The sequence below is a fragment of the Ostrea edulis genome, chromosome 5 (genome assembly GCF_947568905.1).
Source record: "Ostrea edulis chromosome 5, xbOstEdul1.1, whole genome shotgun sequence".
Classification (NCBI taxonomy): domain Eukaryota; kingdom Metazoa; phylum Mollusca; class Bivalvia; order Ostreida; family Ostreidae; genus Ostrea; species Ostrea edulis.
The window spans coordinates 22,722,725-22,745,487 of record NC_079168.1 but is presented as its reverse complement, the minus strand read 5'-3'; the positions used below and the strand labels follow the sequence as shown (position 1 = coordinate 22,745,487).

General features: G+C 37.6%; 2 protein-coding genes across 2 annotated transcripts; one reads left to right on the top strand and one right to left on the bottom strand.

Annotated features, from left to right (window-relative positions):
* Positions 1-2,565: 2,565 nt before the first annotated feature.
* On the top strand, positions 2,566-8,332 carry LOC125652095 (N-alpha-acetyltransferase 30-like). The gene is made up of 4 exons (XM_048881066.2): positions 2,566-3,395; positions 6,115-6,238; positions 6,794-6,849; positions 7,972-8,332. The coding sequence occupies exons 1-4, from the start codon at positions 2,925-2,927 to the stop codon at positions 8,107-8,109; spliced, it is 789 nt and encodes a 262-aa protein (XP_048737023.1). The 5' UTR covers positions 2,566-2,924; the 3' UTR covers positions 8,110-8,332.
* Positions 8,333-18,984: 10,652 nt separating this feature from the next.
* LOC125652100 (prisilkin-39-like) lies at positions 18,985-20,737 on the bottom strand. The gene is made up of 3 exons (XM_048881074.2): positions 20,650-20,737; positions 19,232-19,846; positions 18,985-19,142 (listed from the first exon to the last, which is right to left on the bottom strand). The coding sequence occupies exons 1-3, from the start codon at positions 20,735-20,737 to the stop codon at positions 19,138-19,140; spliced, it is 708 nt and encodes a 235-aa protein (XP_048737031.2). The 3' UTR covers positions 18,985-19,137.
* Positions 20,738-22,763: the final 2,026 nt, after the last annotated feature.

Below are 22,763 nucleotides of genomic sequence, written 5' to 3'. Positions count from 1 at the left end.
TTTCTCGGAACTGCAAGTAATTTCTTCTCTTTAAGAAATATTTAGACTGAAAAATAATAAATCGGTAAATGCATATATTTTTTTAAATACATGTATAGTTTGGTTCAATATGTAATGCAAGATATTTTTCATTAAAGTGTTCAAAGTTTATTAAAAATCAACCTATGCCAAGAATGGAGAGATATGAACAATTAGTTGCCTTCACTTGAATGCATGTTAGCACTCTGAACAGCCAAGTCGTTTCCATTATAGATATAATTTAGCAAAAATAATTAACTAAAGCAATGCTAGCCCTAATTCTGAAAAATTTATTTTCTTGTAAAATTGTGCTATTATGATATCATATGACAGTTTGGTATGTAACTTTAACCATATGGCATAACCACTAATAAAATTAAAACCAAGTTGAAGATTTTGTCAAAATAATGATCAGGTTTCGGTTTTAGTTTGGTTATTTATTGTAGTATAGGAGAAAATCTTTGGCTGGACCAGGAATCGAACCCGGGACCCCTGCATTACTAGTCAGGTGCTCTAACCACTGAGCTATCCAGGCCGATATCCACGGTCCGTATAGCCTTAATAACTACATTCCTCCCTCCTTCAGATCAATTATAATTTTATAATTGTCTTTCAATATCAACCCAGGTTCATTTCGCCCCTGGTAGTATATTACCAGGGGTTGTCAACGGCACCAAATGTAGTATATAAAGGAGAGAGGAGAAAATCTTTGGATGGACCGGGAATCGAACCCAGGACCCCTGCATTACTAGTCAGGTGCTCTAACCACTGAGCTATCCAGGCCGATATCCACGGTCCGTATAGCCTTAATAACTACATTCCTCCCTCCTTCAGATCAATTATAATTTTATAATTGTCTTTCAATATCAACCCAGGTTCATTTCACCCCTGGTAGTCTATTACCAGGGGTTGTCAACGGCACCAAATGCAGTATATAAAGGAGAGAGGAGAAATTCTTTGGATGGACCAGGAATCGAACCCGGGACCCCTGCATTACTAGTCAGGTGCTCTAACCACTGAGCTATCCAGGCCGATATCCACGGTCCGTATAGCCCTCATTACTACATTAATATTGTTTATTTCATTTTGTTAATTTAAATCTTGTCTGCAATCAGTATTCCATATATAGTTATAGATGTGTGCAGTACAGAAATGTGAACTCTGACAGTAGTAGTGCATCTGAATGATTGTTATTTATCTATATTGTTATAATTAATTGTTAGTTAAACTGTTCATGCCCCCGAGGGACCTTGATAGGTGAATAAAAATTTTATATAGTATCATATATAGAAATAAATTTCTGTACAGGAAGACAATTTAATGTAATTTTGCCTCTTTCAGAGCCTCTGAAAAGGTTTTCTAATGCAAATTAATAAGTTTATAAACCTTGATCACAATTTCACAACAAAAATTTCCCACAACAAAATATCAGCTAGAGTAGTATTGCTTTAAAAATACTTGACAGATCTTGGAATGAAATACTGTACTCTTTTAGATCTACCCAGGTACACAAGGTTTTGACACAATATGAGCAAATTGGTATATGTATATATAGTATAATAGTGATACTATTATACTATATATAGGTATTACCAATTTGCTCATATTGTATCAACCCAGGCAGATAACAAAAGCACTTCTAGAAAGCAACAAACCAGTCATTTTTATAAAGCAATGCATGATGTCTGGAAGTCACGTGTTAAAATATTGTTTGTAATATCATTGGTAATTTAGATCAATGTCTGTCTGAATCAACACACCATAAAACATAACACACAAAAAGGTATACTTTAACTAGTATAAAATCCTTGTGTCTCTGCTGTCACTTAAAAGCAACGTGAGCTTTCAAAAATTGGCTCCTCAAGGGCCTCAAATCCATTGATTTTAAGGAATTTAGAGTTTCTGAGTATCATTCTTGTTTAGTTATAGTTCCATACTAACCCAAGATTTGGAACAGTTGTTTTCAACACCTTTGATTTCCTCTGTGCATTTAGACATGTCTTCATTATATTTGTCGAGACACTCGAACAATTTGTCTCGGAATGACCAACAAATTTCTCTAGCTTTTCGATTTGGTGCAAGAGACATGTCTAAGCTTTCGCTGACAAATTTTTCCGATGAGTGGTTCACCTGTGTAAAAAAAAAAGATGATTTATATAAAATTAAAGAAGCCATACATAAAATGAGTTGCACTGATCACTACAAATATTGATTATATTCCAGAATATGGATGGTTTTCATTTATGATTTACAAATTCACAACATTTAATGACTGTAAAGAGATTAACCGCCAGTATTACCTGAAGACACTAACTTATATAGGCCTCTAACATGCAATAAAATGGAAGGTATAATTTGACATTGCAATGACATGTTGCATAACCAAAAGCAGATTTGTATCAGATGTTTGCAGTACAAACTTTAAAAGGTAAATACAATTATTGAATATTTGATGACAAAAATATAAGGAAAATAGCATTACCAAGGACTTATTATCGATGCATTCTTTAAACTACACAAGCACATGTGGTCTATTAATATCATATTGTGCAAACGGATATGCCCAGCAACAGCGACGGATGTAAATACACAAAAAATAATCCTAGGACGCAACGTATGGTGAAATATGTACTGTATGTGTTGATATAAAATATTTGTGTGTTTCTCTCCTAAAATGCTAAATGCAAATTATTATGATGCTATCGTTCAATTTTACTATAACCACATGTACGTGCATGAATATTTCCATTCACCGGAAGTTGAATATTCCACAGCAACATGGACGATACATGAACTTTTACTTTTTCTGCAACAAGGACAGATTTCTGATTTAACGTAAAACATGACTTATTCTCAAAGATCAGACACGGGTTTATGTGACGGAATTAATATTGCCCTTTGAAACAATGATAGCTGAAGTAGAACACCCACCAATGACCTCTGAAGTGAACAAAAATCAAACCCTTCCCCTCTCCACCAAAGAGGACACCAAAGTAAAGGTTGAAGGGAAAATACCAAACGGCAAAATTAACCACATCAAAGACGAAAATGGACGTATTACGCGGAATCACTCTAGGGATCAGGACAATTATAAGATGGAGTTAATGGCACAATGCACATGTGGTAGTGATGTGCAGCATTCAGTTGAGGAAAATTCCGAGCATGAGCACCTGCTGTGTGAGTCGGTGAGAAGAGTCCACATCGAACAACAATTCCAAGAAGACATTAATGAAGTGGACGGAATCAGTTACACTGTATATGAATCAGAAAAACAAATGCCGGACATTATGAGGCTTATTACCAAAGATCTTTCTGAACCATATTCCATTTACACATACAGATATTTTATCCACAACTGGCCAAAGCTGTGCTTTTTGGTAAGCATTGGAGGGTGGAATTACCTTTTCTACATCCTTGTACCTAGATTTGGTGCATTGTATATATCTTATTGAATTGTCACTTGTAGTAGTTCCATGATGATGTATACATGTACAAGTTATTACGAACGAGGAGGCAGAGCCTCACGGGTGTGCAATGACAAAACGATAATTTATATACTCTTCAATGAGTTGTCAATCGTGTAACTGATTTATCCCATGACCTTGTCACTAACCCTTTCCCATGTTTGATATTTTTTTGCATCCACTAATAAAAAGATTCAATTTGCAACACGTGATTTACCCAATGCTAAAGAAATTGTGATTTTGTGTGATAACTCTGGGATATTTTCTATGATCATGTCATGTAACTATTACATGATCAACCTGTTTGTTAAACGATTAATTGATTGAATATTGTTTAACGCGCGCCCCTCTCAAGAATCTTTCACTCATATGGAGGCGTCAACGATTACTAAAGGAACCCCCCCCCCCATTTAGTCGTCTCTCATGACAAGCAAGGGGTACTGAGGATATTTTAACCCGGGTCCTCATGGGCCGTTTGTTAAAGATAAAAAGATCAAACTATTCAATTGCTTCAAAGGTTAGTTACTCCAAAGTTTTTCAGTATTCTTATGATAACAGTTCAAATTTGAATCCTTTCTCTTTTTGTGACATTTCAGGTACAATTTGTTTGCATCATATCTTGTTTCTACAAAAAAAAACTTAGGGTATATGACCAGGTCTGTTTTAGAGAGCATATTTTGATAGTTCCTTGTGGCAAATAAAAATGTACAGGAAATTCTTGTGTATTACAGAAGGTTGCGAGTGTACGCCCGCATGCATGCGTGTGTGTGTGTATATATTGGACATTACTAAGTTATTGTTACAGTAGCAAAGAATGGAAACAAACCCAGGACCCTTTCATCACTAGTTAGCCTAATAGGTGATCTACAGTGCTTGGCCATAAGTATTTTTCCAAAGGAAATTTCCACTATATATTTCATACAAAACCATATATATATATTTTCAAACAATTTTACTGAACTCATATCTTGATCAATTTTTATGAAATAAAATGCACTGATCTTGGACGTATTCACAGTATTATCTAATAATTTCAGAATAATTATATCATATTCTATTGTAAAGAGAGCATTTAGTTGAGGATTACAAGCCAGGAAAATTTTCACCCCTGAGAAAACCATTGTCAACCAAGGTGTAGTTTGCAAACATCATCATCATATCCAGTTTATTTGTTGATCAGGCCATCAATTAATCCTCTGTTGAGGGTGCGGCCTGACTGTCCAGTCTCGGTGTAAGTCTTCCTCTCCATTCCTGTCTGTGATGAGGGTTGACAGAATCCATACCCAGGGTTTTCCTATCCTGCTTCACGACATCCTCCCAAGACAGTTTGGGTCTGCTCCTTTAAATTTTGATTTTTGAAACTGAGTGCCACACATTTATTATATTATATCTAGAAGGTCATAAACATATAAAAAGAAAATTTCTACCTGTTGTAACCTAATTAATTGAAAGTTAACAAGTTCAATATGTTCCTTTCTGTGATAGTTACGCTGGACATACGATGTATTTAGCAATATAAATGACAGGCAGCAGACTGCCGATTTAATATTGTTTGTTTCTTTCAATCAATCTCATTTATTCAACTTGTTGCTGAATGCCCTACAGACTGCATGTATTTTCAAATACTCAAAACATATCTACCGCAAACCGTATGCACATTAATTTGTCATATATTTTTTTATGATATCACCTATTGTCAAATAGTGTCTCTTGTTCCAGATACTATCACCCTGGAGGATGTGGTCTTTACTACCACAGGGCAACACCTTGAGCAAATTTGGGTGCAGAAAAATCGCTATATATATAATGTTTTTTTCAATTATTTCATGGTTATTTTACATGTCAGAAGTATATTAATGATAAGAGATGATCAAATTGATATATGAACTAGCTTTTGTGAGTTTATTTGTACCATATATAATGACACATGTATTATCCGATCAATATCCTTAAGGAGGAATAATATATATTGTCACAATATTTCAATCAGAAATGCCACAAACATACTAATATGTTCTCAGTTCTATTTGATAATGCTTCTAAACTGGTTTGCTCAGTAACTGCCACTTTATGGTCATGAATTTAAGTCCTTTAGGGGTTATAATTTTATTCTGTAAATCTCAATTTTGGATTAGTTAATTTTATAGATCACCATGATATTTATATGCATCTTTCAGTGGTGGATCTAGACCTTACAGGGGGGGGGGGGGGGGGGTTGAGGCCCAAACAGGGAGGGCATGGGAGGATGTTCACCTCCTCCCATGGGGGGGGGGGGGGGGGGGTCTGGGAGACCTCCCCAGGGAAAAATTTTAAAAGATTGATTCAAAAGGATGTCAACTTGTGAATTCAAAAGTACAATACATGATAAATTTTTCTTTTCTTTTTAAACCCCAATCCTGTTTGTTCAGTTGGAGGTTACGTAGATCTCTATTCATTGATTTTGGATTTACATTGCTTAATTTACAGAGAATGGTGGGTTTTTTTATACTTTTGAAAATTATCACTCTTTATCAAAGCATTGCTAATTTTATTTTTCTGAATAAGGTTATATAATAACACATATATGTACTTTTGTATTTTATTTTTTTAGTGTTTAGCTTCAGTAATGTACATAATATATATGTAATTGTAGGCAATGGATAAAGAAAAGTGTGTGGGTGCCATAGTTTGTAAATTAGATATGCACAAGAAAATGGTACGCAGAGGGTACATAGCCATGCTGGCAGTAGATGCAGACTACAGAAGGAAAAAGATAGGTGAGTTGCTCTGCACATTTTATTGTGCATGTATGCATGGGTCAGTTTGACACATTTATAATATATGGTCATTTATGTAAGCAATACTAAACACAATATAGAAACTACATGATAAGTTTAAGTAAATGGTTGTAGAATAATTCTAGAGAACTGTAATATTCTTGAGTGAATTAAGTGTTGTTGAAAAACATGTAAATACCATTACAAACATTAAAAGATTGGTAGACAGGGCCGTAAGTAGGGTTCTAAATCAGGGGAGGCAGGGGATTGGGGGCCGCCGATTGACTTTACGACTGAAAATGACACTTTTTAAATCCCAATTTATCATGTTTGTGTTTCATTTGTACTATGTAAAGAATCGTAATATGGTGTCAAAGACAAAGGTGCTTGTCTTCATTTTAAACATATATCCTATAATATAACATTTATATAATTTTATTTTCTTTTTTGCCAAAAAATCAGACGAGGCAGTTGCCTCGTCTGCCTCATCGGCAGTTACGGCCCTGGTAGAATTATATCTTTTGTTTGAATATCCTTTATTATCTATGATTTCAGGGTCCCGTTTAGTTTTGAAAGCCATTAGAGGAATGATTGCTGATGACTGTGATGAGGTAAATAATTCCCTGTTTAAAATACAATTCATAGAAAATACTAATACATGTGCTGCTTCTTGGTCCTACTGACCAAGGTTAAACTGAATCCCTAACTGCAAGGAATTCTGACAGAAGTGAATGTAAATATAAAAAAGAAATTTCATTTATTAAAAATACATGTAGGTATGAACTGCAACTTATACAGTATGCTGATGTCAAGTGTTGCAGTGTATGAACTCGTGTATTTTCAAAAATAAAATTTATTTCTTGATTGAATATAAGTCCTATTAAAGTATGCGACTGATAAAAGGCAAAAATATGCCTGTATGTACAACTAAGTTTATACCTAGTAGAGAGGGGAAATATGCAGAAATATTCACCCAAAAAATCATATTGCCTTCATTCAATCTAATTAAAATCAGACTTCTTAGATCCGCGTCGTATACTCTGCGTAAGTAGCGATCGTGAGCGTATTCTAGGATCTGATTTTAATTAGATTGTACCATTATTATCATGCATTAAATTCTTTATTAGACAAACCCACATTTATTTCCAAAATACATGTATATTGGTTTGTGCCGGTTGACCTTTGTCTATTGGTTTGTGCCGGTTGACCTTTGTCTATTGGTTTGTGCCGGTTGACCTTTGTCTATTGGTTTGTGCCGGTTGACCTTTGTCTATTGGTTTGTGCCGGTTGACCTTTGTCTATTGGTTTGTGCCGGTTGACCTTCGTCTATTGGTTTGTGCCAGTTGACCTATGTCTATTGATTTGTGCCGGTTGACCTTTGTCTATTGGTTTGTGCCGGTTGACCTTTGTCTATTGATTTGTGCCGGTTGACCTTTGTCTATTGGTTTGTGCCGGTTGACCTTCGTCTATTGGTTTGTGCCGGTTGACCTTCGTGTATTGGTTTGTGCCGGTTGACCTTCGTCTATTGGTTTGTGCCGGTTGACCTTCGTCGGTGACCTTACTTTTGGTCTTGTGTTATTGTTTTACCTTTAAAAGTCTTGGATTCAATGATGATGAATTGGAATGCAGTGCCTAGAGAGGTTGCAAGGAAGTGAAATATATATGTAAAATGTTGCATGATGAAATAAATCAATTCAGGTTTTTCATTAAAAAAATGTTTTAATTTATTTCAGGTGGTCCTTGAGACAGAAATTACAAACAAGGCAGCGTTGCGGTTGTATGAGAATCTGGGGTTTGTGAGAGACAAACGATTGTTTAGGTACTATCTGAATGGGGTGGACGCTCTACGGTTAAAACTCTGGTTAAGGTGAATGTGGTGTTGAAATGCTACAATATGAAATTACGAAATGTAACCCCCAAAACAAGTTACAAATTATATGATTCCTTCACTGTTACATGATTGTATTATGTGGAAAAAAGATTGCATTATGTGAACCATTTTGTTGCACAGGCGTTCATGTATTTTAATGATAATGTGTGAATACTGATATGTCCTTGATTTTCTTGAAGTAAAAATAAACTATGGGATGGTTATTGTTGTGTTCATCTGTATGTGTACATTTCTCGATGTCAATGCTATGACAAATCTTTTACTTCACTGTTGGCCTGTTGTCAATAGGGGGAAACTTGACAGGCTGGAAAATGTCCCTGACCTCGTTTGTCCTAGATGTAATAGCAAAGCTCATCCTTTCGACGACATGCGAGTCATTCAAGTCGACATGCAGGTGGATGTGATTTCCACAGTTTCTGCTATCTCGCTGCCGGAGGAGGCTGTGATGGAGTTGCCACCACTCTATGTTGTATGGCCTGGTTCAAGTCAAGAAGTTGCTAACCCTCCTCATATCAAAATATGTATCATTAAAATCTGTGGTAAACGGCTCCCTGGTTTTGTTCATTATGCAATGCTCCACAGCTAGGAAACTAGGGCTCCAAATTGGTCGAATTCACCATTTCATAACTACTGAAGCTTATCAATGCACTCGTTACATCGAAATTTGATTATGAGAACTTTCTTCCATTTGGAATCAACAAGACCACCTTCGACCGCTTGCAGAAAGTACAAAACACTGCAGCCAGGCTTGTGCCGAGGACCAAGACACAGGATCATATTTCCCCCAGTCTTAGTGCAGCTGCATTGGCTTCCAGTGCAGTATTGTCCACAATACAAAATCTTGGTGTTTACCTTCTGCGCGCTGACAGGATGTGTTCCCGAATATCTCAAAGAATCATTGAAGTGTATTCCCCATCTCGACCACTAAGATTTGAAACATCACTGAGATTCACTGTGCCAAAAATTCGTACAAAGTCTTGGAAGAACGCACATTTCGTTGGGCTGCAGCCAGTTTGTGGAATGACCTTCCACAACATATTAAAGTTGCCAAAAACATTAACGTTTTAAAAAAAACCTGTTAAAAACCCAATTTTTAGCTCACCTGAACTGAAAGCTCAAGTGAGCTTTTCTGATCGCCTGTTGTCCGTCGTCTGTCCGTCTGTCTGTAAACTTTTTAGCTCACCTGAGCTGAAAGATCAAGTGAGCTTTTCTGATCGCTTTTTGTCCGTCGTCTGTCTGTTAAACTTTTCACATTTTCGACTTCTTCTCCAGAACCACTGGACCAATTTCAACCAAACATGACCAAAAGCATCCTTAGGTGAAGGTCTTTCAAGTTTGTTCAAATGAAGGGCCATGTCCCTTTCAAAGGGGAGATAATCACAAAAATGCAAAAATAGGGTGGGGTCATTTAAAAATCTTCTCAAGAACCACTGGGCCAGAAGAGCTGAAATTTACCTGAAAGCTTCCTGACATATTGCAGATTCAAGTTTGTTCAAATCATGGCCCCCCCGGTGGTAGGATGGGGCCACAAGGGGGGGGGGATCAAAGTTTTACATACAAATATATAGGGAAAATTTTAAAAGTCTTCTCAAGAACCACTAAGCCAGAAAAGCTGAGATTTACATGAAAGCTTCCTGACATAATGCAGATTCAAGTTTGTTCAAATCATGGGCCCCTGGGGTTGGATGGGGCCACAATAGGGGATCAAAGTTTTACACACAAATATATAGGGAAAAACTTTAAAAATCTTCTCAAGAACCACTAGGCCAGAAAAGCTGAGATTTACATGAAAGCTTCCTGACATAATGCAGATTCATGTTTCTTCAAATCATGGGCCCCTGAGGTTGGATGGGGCCACAATAGGGGATCAAAGTTTTACATACAAATATATAGGCAAAATCTTTAAAACTCTTCTTCTCAAGAACCACTGAGCCAGAAAAGCTGATTTTGACATGAATACTTTCTAACATAGTGCAGATTCAAGTTTGTTCAAATCATGGCCCCCGGGGGTAGGATGGGGCCACAAGGGGGGGTCAAAGTTTTACATACACCCCAGGGGGCCATGATTTGAACAAACTCAACTCTGTACTATATTAGGAAGCTTTCATGTAAATATCAGCTTTTCTGGCTCAGTGGTTCTTGGGAAGAAGATGTTTAAAGATTGTCCCTATATATTTGTGTGTAAAACTTTGATCCCCTATTGTGGCTCCATTCGACCCCTGGGGGCCTGGATTTTAACAAACTTGATCTGCATTATGTCAGGAAGCTATCATATAAATCTCAGCTTTTCTGGTTCAGTGGTTCGTAAGAAGATTTTTCCTATATATTGTATGTAAAACTTTGATCCCCTATTGTGGCCCCATCCTACCCCAGAGGGCCATGATTTGAACAAACATAACTCTGTCTTATGTTAGGAAGCTTACATGTAAATATCAGCTTTACTGGCTCAGTGGTTCTTGGGAAGAAGATTTTTTAAAGATTGTCCCTATATATTTGTATGTAAAACTTTGATACCCTATTGTGGCCCCATCCGACCCCCCTGGGGGCCAGGATTTTAACAAACTTGAAATTTGCATTATGTCGGAAAGTTTTCATGTAAATATCAGCTTTTCTGGCTCAGTAGTTCTTGAGAAGAAGATTTTTAAAGATTTTCCCTATATATTTGCATGTAAAACTTTGATCCCCCCTTGTGGCCCCATCTGTCCCCCGGGGGCCATCATTTTAACAAACATGAATCTGCACTATATTAGGAAGCTTTCATATAAATCTCAGCTTTCCTGGCTCAGTGGTTCTTGCGAAGAAGATTTTTAAAGATTTTTCCTATATATTTGTATGTAAAACTTTGATCCCCTATTGTGGCCTCATCCGATCTCCAGGGACCATGCTTTTAACAAACCTGAATCTGCACTATATCAGGAAGCTTTCATATAAATCTCAGCTTTCCTGGCTCAATGGTTCTTGAGAAGAAGATTTTTAAAGATTTTTCCTATATATTTGTATGTAAAACTTTGATCCCCTATTGTGGCCCCATCCAACCCCCAGGGGCCATGATTTTTACAATTTAAAATCTGCACTACCTAATAAAGCTTATCTATAAATTTAATCTTTTCTGGCCCAGTGGTTCTTGAGAAGAAGATTTTTTAATGACCCTACTCTATTTTTACCTTTTCTTGATTATCTCCCCTTGGAAGGTGGCCTGACCCTTTATTTTAAGAATTTAGAATTCCCTTTACCTCAGGATACTTTGTGCCAACTTTGGTTGAAATTGGCCCAGTGGTTTTTGAGAAGAAGTCAAAAATGTTAAAAGTTTACCGACGGACGGACCTCGGACTACGGGTGATCAGAAAAGCTCACTTGCGCTTTTAGCTCACGTGAGCTAAAAAGCGATTGGTCTTAATTATAGTGTTCTATTTTGGTAATTTTACAGATATAAGATCTTATTTCTTTTAATTGTGTTTCATTCCTCTTACCCATTTAAAGCGCCATAGAGAAATTTGTCGTATATATAAGGCGATAGGTCCTATATGAATTTTATTATCATCATTATCCAAATGCGCTAGACCTTCACAGAGTAAACATCGGATCTGCAAAGCTAAACCCAAGGATGAAGTCCCTTCTGACTTCCTTCTGGCCAAACTTGGGATCAAGGACATCGCCTCTCCTCTGTACCGAGGACCTGACGTCTTGATGGCCCTGCTATCATCATGTATCAACGACGTCTGCTAAGGGACCGGTCAATATTTATTGGGGGTTGGGGACCGATGCAAAATGCAATAGGACACACATTTATTTTGACTTGCATATTGATAGGTATGGTGTCCGGATAGGGCCATTTGCAAAAGCGTGACTTCGCGTTAGTCACAACACGCCGTCACGCCAACAAGCAACGCGCCTTCGCACTCGCACGCCAACAAGCAACGCGGCTTCGCACAGACAAACAACGTGCTCTCACGCCAACAAGCAACGCGCCGTCACGCCAACAAGCAACGCGCCTTCGCAGCCTCACGCCAAATAACAACGCGCTTTCGCGCCAACAAGCATCGCGCGGTCACGCGAACAAGCAACACGGCGTGAAGGCGTGTTGTTTGTTAGCGTGACGGCGCGTTGTTTGTTGGCGTGACGGTGCAAAGGTGTATTGCTTGTTGGCGTGATAGCGTGAAGGCGCGTTGCTTGTAGGCATGACGGCGTGTTGTGACTAACGCGCAGTCACGCTTTTGCAAATGGCCCTATCCGGACACCATAGATAGGATTTCTACTTTTTTTAATTTTTAACATTGATAGGACAGCTATAATTTTTTGCAAATGTATCAATGAACAAAATATAAATGTAAAGTATTTCAAACTTTTAATTAATTCAACTATCTTACAAACAATAACACTGAATTGTATGCATATCCAAGTTGAATATACTAGAGACAACTTGCAATAAAATACTGGACCTTTAAGAATATGTTAATATTAAAACATGTAATTAAATATCACAAAAGAAGTATTCAGCTGTGAATAAAATTGCAAAAATATAATGTTAGCATGGAGTATGGATTTTAATCATAGAAAATAAAAATGGTGTATCATGTTGGTCATAACTTGAAGGATACAGACCAGAATTTAAGTAAATCCTAAACACATACATGTGTATATAATTTAAAAGTTTGTCCATACAACCTATCATTGGGTCAAATACTGTCTGACTTGTTTCATACCAAAACTGGCTAGAGAGAGAACATGCATGAGAACCGGTAATTTTGTCTGCAATAATCGTCGCCCCATCTCAAATCATCGCCCCGGCGACGATTTCGAACAAGATTGCACTATCATTAGGGGTGATGATTTGGGATGTACTATTGTGAACCCCAAATCGTCGCCCCTCCTAAATCGTAGCCCGCCAATATTTTATTGACGTTTTCAGGATAGATTACACAGAAGTTATTTATTGTACCCCCTCTTATATGGGGGGGGGGGGGGGGGGTTACATATTAAAGTTTCACTTGATCTGTTTGTCTGTCTGTCCGCACTCATATCTCTGATGTTTGTCGCTGAAACTTTGTATATAGATTACAAGTGACCCTCTTGACATGCCTCCCCAAAAACAAAAAGTCACTAACAAATCCGCGGTGCAGAAGACGTAAAAACCCCATAATCAGTAGAATGAACCTACAACAAAAGGCACAATGATTCATTGTCGAACACCTCTCTCTCTCTCTCTCTCTCTGGCAATGACACCACCACCAACAAATACAACTCTTTCATTAGTAACAACACTACTACCAACCAAGCCAACAATAACAAATACGTACTGTAATAGTAGATCTTTTTAAAGCAAGAGGCTCATGGGCCACATCGCTCACCTGAGTCACCTTGGCTCATATTTAAAGATTTTTCCTATATATTCGCATATAAAATTTGATCCCCTATTGTGGCCCCAACCTACTCCCGAGAGCCATGATTTTTTTTTTTTTTTTTAATTGAATATGCACTATGTCGGGAAGTTTTCATGTAAATGTAAACTTTTCTGGCCAGTGATTTTTCAGAAGAGTTTTAGTAATTTTTCCTATATACTAGTATTTGTATGTAAAATTTTGATCCCTACTGTGGCCCCATCTCACCCCCTGGGACCATGATTTTTACAAACTCCAATCTGCACTATGTCAGGAAGCTTTTGTGCAAATGTAAACTTCTTTAGCCCAACGGTTCTTAAGGAGAAAATTTTAAAAGATTTTTTTTTCTATTTATTAGTTATGTAAAACTTTGATTTCCTATTGTTGCCCCATCCTACCCCGGGGGTCATGATTTTAACAAACTTGAATCTGCACTATGTCAGAAAGCTTTCATGTAAATCTCAGCGTTTTTGGCTCAGTGGTTGTTGAGAAGAAGATTTTTCAAGATTTTTCCTATATATTTGTATGTAAAACTTTGATCCCCTATATTGTCGCCTCATCCAACCCCCGGGGGCCATGATTTGAACAAACTTGAATCTGCACTATGTCAGGAAGCTTTCATGCAAATTTCCACTTTCCTGGCCCAGTAGTTTTTGAGAAGTTATTTTCCTATATATTTGTATGTGAATCTTTGATCCCCTATTGTGGCCCCATCCTACCCCTGGGGCCATAATTTAAACAAACTTAAATCTGCACTATGTCAGGAAGCTTTCATGTAAATTTCAGCTCTTCTGGCTCAGTCGTTCTTGAGGAGTAGATTTTTAAATGACCCCACCCTATTTTTGCATTTGTGTGATTATCTCCCCTTTGAAGGGGGCATGGCCCTTCATTTGATCAAACTTTAAAGCCTGTCACCCAAGGATGCTTTTAGCCAAGTTATAATTGGCCCAGTGAATCTGGAGAAAAATTCGAAAATGTAAAAAGTTTGCAGACGGACAGACGACGGACAACAGGCGATCAAAAAAGCTCAGGTGAGCTAACATCATACAATATATTAAGTAGAAGTAGAAGATTAGAATGTCTTGCTTATAGGGTCCAGAGAACCTTTTGCGGTTATAGCTGGACCACACACACACACAAAAAAAAAAAGAGGAGGAGAAAGAGTTAACAAACAGGGCCAGTTTGTATGTAATCGATGTTTCCAAATAGTTGCAGCAAGGGGGACGACAATGTGGGGTGTGAGGTTATGCCCAAATCGTCGCCGGCGACGATTTGGGACTGGCGACTATTTGGGGTGTTACATAAGAAACCCCAAATCGTCGCCCATCCCAAATAGTCGCCGGTGACGATTTGGTGTGTAATATACCATACCACCCGGATCCCCTAATAGGGGTGGTAAGGTATAGACCTCTACTATTATTATTACAGACAAAATTACCGATTCCTATGGAGAGAGAGAGAGAGAGAGATGTGTGGATATCCTGATCAAGGAAGAGTGATGCAAATTAAGTGTAATGCAAAGCAATTATCTGTGATGTGTCTGCAAAGGGAGTGCATGTACCCGGGACATATGTGATGCAGGGTTAGTACCTGCAACATATGTAATGCAGAGCAAATAGCTGAGAGCGTTTATGTGTGATATTTGTAATGCAGAACGATTACTTTCTACGGGATGCAGAGCGATTACCTGCGACATGTGGGAGACGGCTTGAATTCGCTCGCCAACTTCATAAAAATTCTTACGTAAGAGAATCAATGACCCTGCATCAATATTTTATCATATTTTAGTAGAGTAAGTTGATCAAATGATCATGTTACTTTTAATGACAATGAAGGACTAAATTGTGTTACTTTTCCATTAACATATTCATACCTGCAATGTATTTCTAATGAAAGCCTATTAGGATCAAACTAAGGAAAAGATAATCACAAAGCCGCAATAACGCGCAGTGAGACGGTGTTATTACGCGAATAAAGACGTAGTAACGTGAAAAATGGCAATATTAGGCCTCTCAAAAAGGCTACACAGATTGATATAGGCGTTATAACGCAAAAAAAAAAAAAAAAAAAAAGCGTAATTATACGCCTTTCTAAAAGGCTTTATTACGCCTTTCTAAAAGGCGATAGTACGCCTATATTATATATACACCTCGGTATAATATTTTAGTCACCCTTTTTTTTTTTTATCATTTTACTTTTCTATTTATCTTTTGTTTATGTAAAACTTATACGGTACCAATTTTGATGCACCAGATGCGCATTTCGACAAATAATGTCTCTTCAGTGATGCTCAACGGAAATGTTTGAAATCCGAAATAACTATGAAGTTTTAGAGCTAAATATAGCCAAAAAAGTGGAGCCAAATTCGTCCAAGGATAAGAGCTATGCATGAGGGAGATAATCCTTAATTTTGAAATGAATTTCTAAATTTTATAACAGCAATTAAATATACATCCGTATTTTCAAGCTAGTAACGAAGTACTTAGCTACTTTGCTGTAGAGACCCTCGGGGACTAACAGTCCACCAGCAGAGGCCTCGACCCAGGGGTCATAATGTAAAACTTATACGGTACCAATTTTGATGCACCAGATGCGCATTTCGACAAATAATGTCTCTTCAGTGATGCTCAATCTGGACATGGGTTTAGTTCAATGTGTATATATGGGTGAGTCGATATCCTCATTGTTTTTTGGGCGAGGTCGAGTTCTGAAAGTCGCACTGTCAAGTTAACACACTGTTGCGCTAATACACAACACGCCGTCGCGTTAACACACATGTGATAGCACGACGGCGTGTTAACGTGACAGCATGGCGGCGTGTTGTGTATTAGCTTGTTAGCGCGACTGGGTGTTGTGTGTTAGCCAATCGGAACACCTCGCCCTTTCCTACGTAAAGGGCGAAGGGTCCCGATTGGTGTGTTAGCGTAATGCCGCGACAGCATGTTAACGACAGTGCGACTGCGTGAACATGTGTATTAGCGTGATATAGCGCGACGGCGTGTTGTGTGTTAGCGTGATAGCACAACGGCGTGTTGTGTGTTAGTGTGATGGCACAACGCATTCTCTCACCAGAGGGCGCGTTACACAAGCTTTGTGTAGTGCGAGGAGCGCACGGAACTCTGGGTAGAGAATGAGCGCAACGGCGTGTAACTAGTGTGACGGTGTGTTATGTATTAGCGCAACGGCGTGTTGTGTGATAGCGGTGTGACCGTTGAGACGAGCGAAGACCCATGACATCTTACAACACGAATTTAGGCATTTCATTTAACGCGGGAAATATAACGCGGTTGATGTAAACAGTGCATTGTGACGTCATCATTAGCTGCGATATTTTTTTCTTTCAAACCAATCAATTATCCACAACAAAACGTACGAAGGTATGGGAAAGCTTGTTTGGAATTTAAAATCATTTTGGTACTTTCCAAACTATTTATTTGTTTTATCTACGGGGTTGTCAATGAAGTATACCGCAGTGACGGCGACATTTTTCCGGAGGCATTATGGGTAGTCCCCATAATTTTTCAGCTGATGAAGAGCAAACCACGTGAATCAATTGCGTAATCATTGGAGCGAGCTCGTCAGGTCGCTTCGCGACGCAAGTTTCGCTCGCTAATAGCGAGCGCTGGCTCGTACTGCGAGCTCTAATGACTAGAGCGCGGGAAATAATCCGAGCTAAATCCTCAACCTCTAACAAGAATTTTTTTTTTGACGCCAATCCCAGAAGTCCCTCGTACAAAATGGCGGATGGTTCGATTCGTAAAATAATAATTAAAAAAATCTTTGAAGTATTACAAACCTTTCTTATTTGAAAGGAAAGGATGACAATCATATTCCTCCCCCCCCCCCTTTCTTTTTCTTTTTAAAATATTGTCTAAAGAAATGTAAAGAGTCACGTCACAACTACCAGGCTACGTCACAACACGCTCGTTGCATTTCCCGCTAAACTGGTTCCTACATTGGCGAGAAGAGCAAGACAGTAATCCTACGTATTGACAGTGAACCAGATCAGTTTTCCTTGTTTTCAATATAAAATTTTTGAAAATGTATTCAGATATGCTGCGCTCGCCCCAACGGTCACACCGTAATCATATTATGTTGTACGGTGTGACCATTGAGACGAGCGAAGCCCATTAACATCTTGCAACACGACTTATAGACATTTTATCCGCCTCTTTATTTAACGCGGGAAATATCATGCGGTGGATGTAAACAGTTATGTAGTACATCGTGACGTCATATTAGCTGCAATTTTCTTCTTCTTTCAAACCAAGCAAACACAAAACGTTTAAGCTATGAGAAATCTTGTCTGGAATTTAAAAACGTTTATGGTACTTTCTAAACAATCTAATTAATTTAATTACTTTAATTGCGGGATTGTCAATGAAGTATACCGCAGTGACGGCGACATTTTTCCAGAAGCATTATGGGTGATACTCATCTTTTTTCAACTGATAAAGAGCAAATCACGTGACTCATATGTGTAATCATTGGAGCGAGCTCGTCGCGTCGCGAGCTTCGCTCGCTATTACGCAATTGCACATGGCCCTATCCGGACACCATACTATCCGGACACCATGATTTTGATACTTCATTTGGGGCAGATTTTGTTTCCATTTTACGACATAACTTTAGTTACTACTTCAAACTGGGCTTCAAAATAAGATAACTCCGACGTTTAAAGTTACGCATGCGCGGATCTAGATGGGGTCCGGACTCGAGCCCTGGAATTTGCAAAATATATGCCAAATCCTGGATCCGCGTATCATTGTTTTTCAAAGGAAGGGGGAGGGGCAGTCGGAAGAAAAATTCGAAGTTGGCTTCTCAATAATGATATTTCTTTGAAATTCCATCAAACGAAAGTGTTTTGCCCCATCTTCAACATCCTCACTTGGTGTCTTTACTGTGACTGCCTCCCCCCTCCCCCCTTTTCCAGATTTCATTTTCTTAAATCGTTGGGGTGGTGTTGAAGTCTTTTATCTACAGCGTGACAAAATAAAAAATAATGGTAATTGTCAGAAAAGGGGGACACCCCCAATTCTAAGTGCACGGATTTCGGTATTTTTACAGTTAAGGTTTGATTTGTTTACACGTTGCTTCCCCTTCCTAAAAGTACAAAGAACACATTGAACTAAATGATTTAACTGACAATTTCAAATGAATTATTGCATACCAGTATATATATTTTTTTCCATAAAAGATATCGAGAAGGAAAATCACAAATTTTAAGTGTCACAGGTACATTGTATTTGCATTTTCCAGAAAGTAGATACATTTTTATTTTTTATTTTTTTATTATTTTTTTTTTTTAGAAAATCTCATTTTTGATAAATGAATAATATATGAATTGGAACTAATTTTAGTATTGTAGAAAAATGTTTATGCCAGATATATTAAAAATTCTTTCAGACTACATTAAAGCAGTATCTAAATATCTGGCGACCGCCATATAATTATGTTGGTAACTGTTTGAACGAAAGTACAGGTATTATAGAATACTTTATTGCAAAAGAATATTGCTAGCAACAATTCATGATCAACAGGGGATACTGAAATAATTTATTGTAAAAAATGCATGAACACGAGGCCAGCAACTCTTCCAGAACAACTAATTACATCAGTGGTGAATTTCGTCAACCTTGAAAAAGTAAAAACATTTTAATGTATAAGAAATCGAGAGAATATCAAAGTATCATTTCAGTAACGTTTCCAATATGCGACTAATACCTGCATAAGTTCCAGACCCAGCAGTCTGCATAGGATAGTAGCCAGCAGAAGCTCCGCCTGTTCCAAATGTTCCTATTGAGCCGATAGCGGTAGCCAAGGAGGTTCCAGCTGTGGCCCCGAGTCCACTAACAGCGCCTGCCGCTGGTATAGCAGTACCAGACGAGATTACACCACCATCGGAAAATCCGCCACCGAAACCGGAATAAAAACCACCGCTAGACATAGGGTAACCTCCGGAGTAATATCCACCGGCAGCCATAGGGTAACCTCCGGAGTAATATCCACCGGTAGACATGGGGTAACTTCCGGAATAATATCCACCGCTAGACATGGGATAACCTCCGGAATAATATCCACCGCTAGACATGGGGTAACTTCCGGAATAATATCCACCGGTAGACATGGGGTAACCTGCGGACATACCAGCGTAGGAAGGGTACCCGGCTCCGGCAGCATTGTATCCCCCTGAATAGGAAGGATATCCACCGTAATATCCTCCAGAATTCATACTGGGATAGTATCCTCCAGACATTCCTAATCCACCCATCCCTCCATACCAGTATCCACCGCCACCGCCGCCGCCACCACCACGACCTTTACCGTATCCTTTATATACTGTAAATACAGATGAAATTTTGGGTTAGGATATTAGTGGTCTACTACAGATGATTTGATATACAATGTATTTATTCTTTCCAATGCACGATATCACATAATGGTTGCATGGGAGTTTTTATATTTTGTTCATTAACATATCATGTACGGTAGTTCCATCCTCATGTGACGTCATATAGGGCTATAGGCTTTTGCAAAAAACTTTATTTCATTAAACTTTGCACATGATAGAAATATTTCTTTAGGAGTAATTTTATTCACTTGATAAAATAATAAATTTGGTAAACTATTGATACTGAAAAAAAAAATGATATTTTCTATAGATAATCAATTATTCATAATAAAAATATGTTGTCAGGGGCAATAACTCCTATATTGGAATTTTCTGTATTGTATGTCTATTATACAATGATTTCTCCGATATCCACAATCAAGCTATACATATTTATAGAGTAGTCATTCTTTTAAACTGATGACTATATATTCTTATCATTCTATTTAATGAAATTGTGCGATATTCTTCTGTAGATACGTATTTCTGTTTATGTATGCCCGACATCTTTAAAAAGGTGGCAACATACACAATTTCTTTGATTATTGATTTACTATATTAAGTAGATATTAATGCAGTTTTTCCACTTTGAACCATTGATATTGATAATTCACATGAGGATGAAACTACCATAATGCATAATATACGTATTGAGCTTCAGTCTTGCCTAAGTTTTAAGGAAAAATTATAAAATATAATCTTAATTTTGTTTAACTCTTATACCAAATATTGTATATGTTATTTGACTTACTAGGTCTTGGCCGCGGACGCCGTCCATATCCACCGGCTTCCACGGAAGCTAAGATACCCAACACCAGCAATGCATACAGGAACTTCATCGTTACCTGAAATGGTGGAAAGGTACGAGGACATTTATTGTGAAAGAAAAATAACATAAAAGTAAAGATATCTTGGCAATAGACAGTTGAAGTTATTTCTAGGTAGTTATGCTCCTTTTGATAATCAAATAGACGTCATCAAAATCTGAAAGTTAAAGAAAGACATACGTTATGAATTCAGTATTGCTTGAAGAAAACAGACTACCAATGCAACCTGCTGTGAATGCTAAATAAATTATTGCCTAAGTGAATGTCCTACCCCCGTGCAGGCTCGTAGTCCTAAAAAGATTGAGTCAACTCCTGCACACGCGGAAATTAATCCGCTGCTTCTTATAGAACACGTAACACCACGTGGAGATACCCTCGGTTTTGATTGGTCGATGTCGTAATAACCGTGTTTGATAGGAAAGTTCTGTATAACCGCGATGATTTGATCGATGGTTGATAGCTAGATTATGTGATGTTTTGTCATGAACGTGTATTGGTCAGGGTACAGGTTGGAATAGTGACTCGAGATGATCAAATACGGGGAAACACCAAGTGACAAAGATTTCTCTGAGCTTGTAAAGAGCGAAAATTGTTCTTTTATACCGTACGTCCCCTGAAGTTCTACAAATATCTGGTTCGATAACGTTATTCTGATATATTCAGAGTGCATGTAATTCAGCTTGACATTGTAAGTTCTGTGTGTACAATAAAACTCATATAAAGGTGTACGAAACTGACGCCTAAGTGTAAATTATATTGAACATGCTTATTTGCGTTCCTCCATTTTTGAATAATAATTCAGAGCATGCGCTTGATACATTGTATGTAGCCATATATTTCTTTACTCCGAGTTTGCGTCTGAATTGAATACTATTATTATCAATTTGTTAGAGTACCTTTTATTGTTTTTATTTATTTTAAATTTTTCTTCATAACTACAACTGATCATGTTCAATTTTGTGTGCTATTTACATGTACGTGCACAATCCTGTTTATACCCAACGAAGTATTCTACTTTAACACATACATGTATCATTTGGTACATGCATATATGAATATCAGTTTTGCATATTCATGATTGTATATTATTTGTAACAAAATACATAACGCACAGAGTTCAATGTTCAATGCTTGACCCTAGGCCCATCGCATCTTCACGACGTGCTTCTGATTTGATAATTTTTGCCCGTTGGTAAATGTAAGGATTTTTCTTAGCCACTCAAGTGAACTGTCCGTGCAAACTGGTAAATTGCTTTCTTTCTTTCTTTTTTATCGGGTGACAAATGTAACAAGCATTGCAGGATAAAAAAAAAATCATAAACGTTTTCTGCAATGATCGCCCAATAAAACAACAAAGAAAGACATTTTATTGTTAATATTTAGATGTATGTTTAAAAAATATAAACTAGATTTAAGTACTAAAATATATCGTTGACCCGTACGTTACTTTAAACGGATCAGCGAATGCACCCTTTGACCTTGACGACGCTCCATATTTGGTAATGATTACGCGGACAGGTGGTATTAAAAAACAGGAACGAACTACTGCATTGTAATTTGTTACGAACATTCATTATACCGGTATAACAAACTCTTCAATATCTTTACAAATTGTAATTATAGCATTTTTTAAACAGAGAACTTCAAAGAACCCTGGAAATTTTGAATCACAAGTGTGTAGACTGTTTGACTACATTAAGGTAGTACTCTACATCGTCATAATGGCTGACTTCCTTTAAAAACATGGATGACAAAATCGATATCAGCAATATTTGACTTTTCCTTTTCTATTTAAATACCTAGCAGAGTAGCTCAGTAGGTTAGAATACCGACTGCTGAACTGTAGGTCGCAGGTTCGAGTCCAGCAGGGGTTTTAAATTTTTTTCAGATTACCTTCTACTAAAACTGTATTTTTTGACAAAATAAAGTAAATTTGAAAATTTTCAAATTCAAAATATTTTTGTACATATCCTACACTTTTCATCTACATCAAATTTCTCTGGTGTAGCATACCTCCTTAATTATTGATGACAGTGCA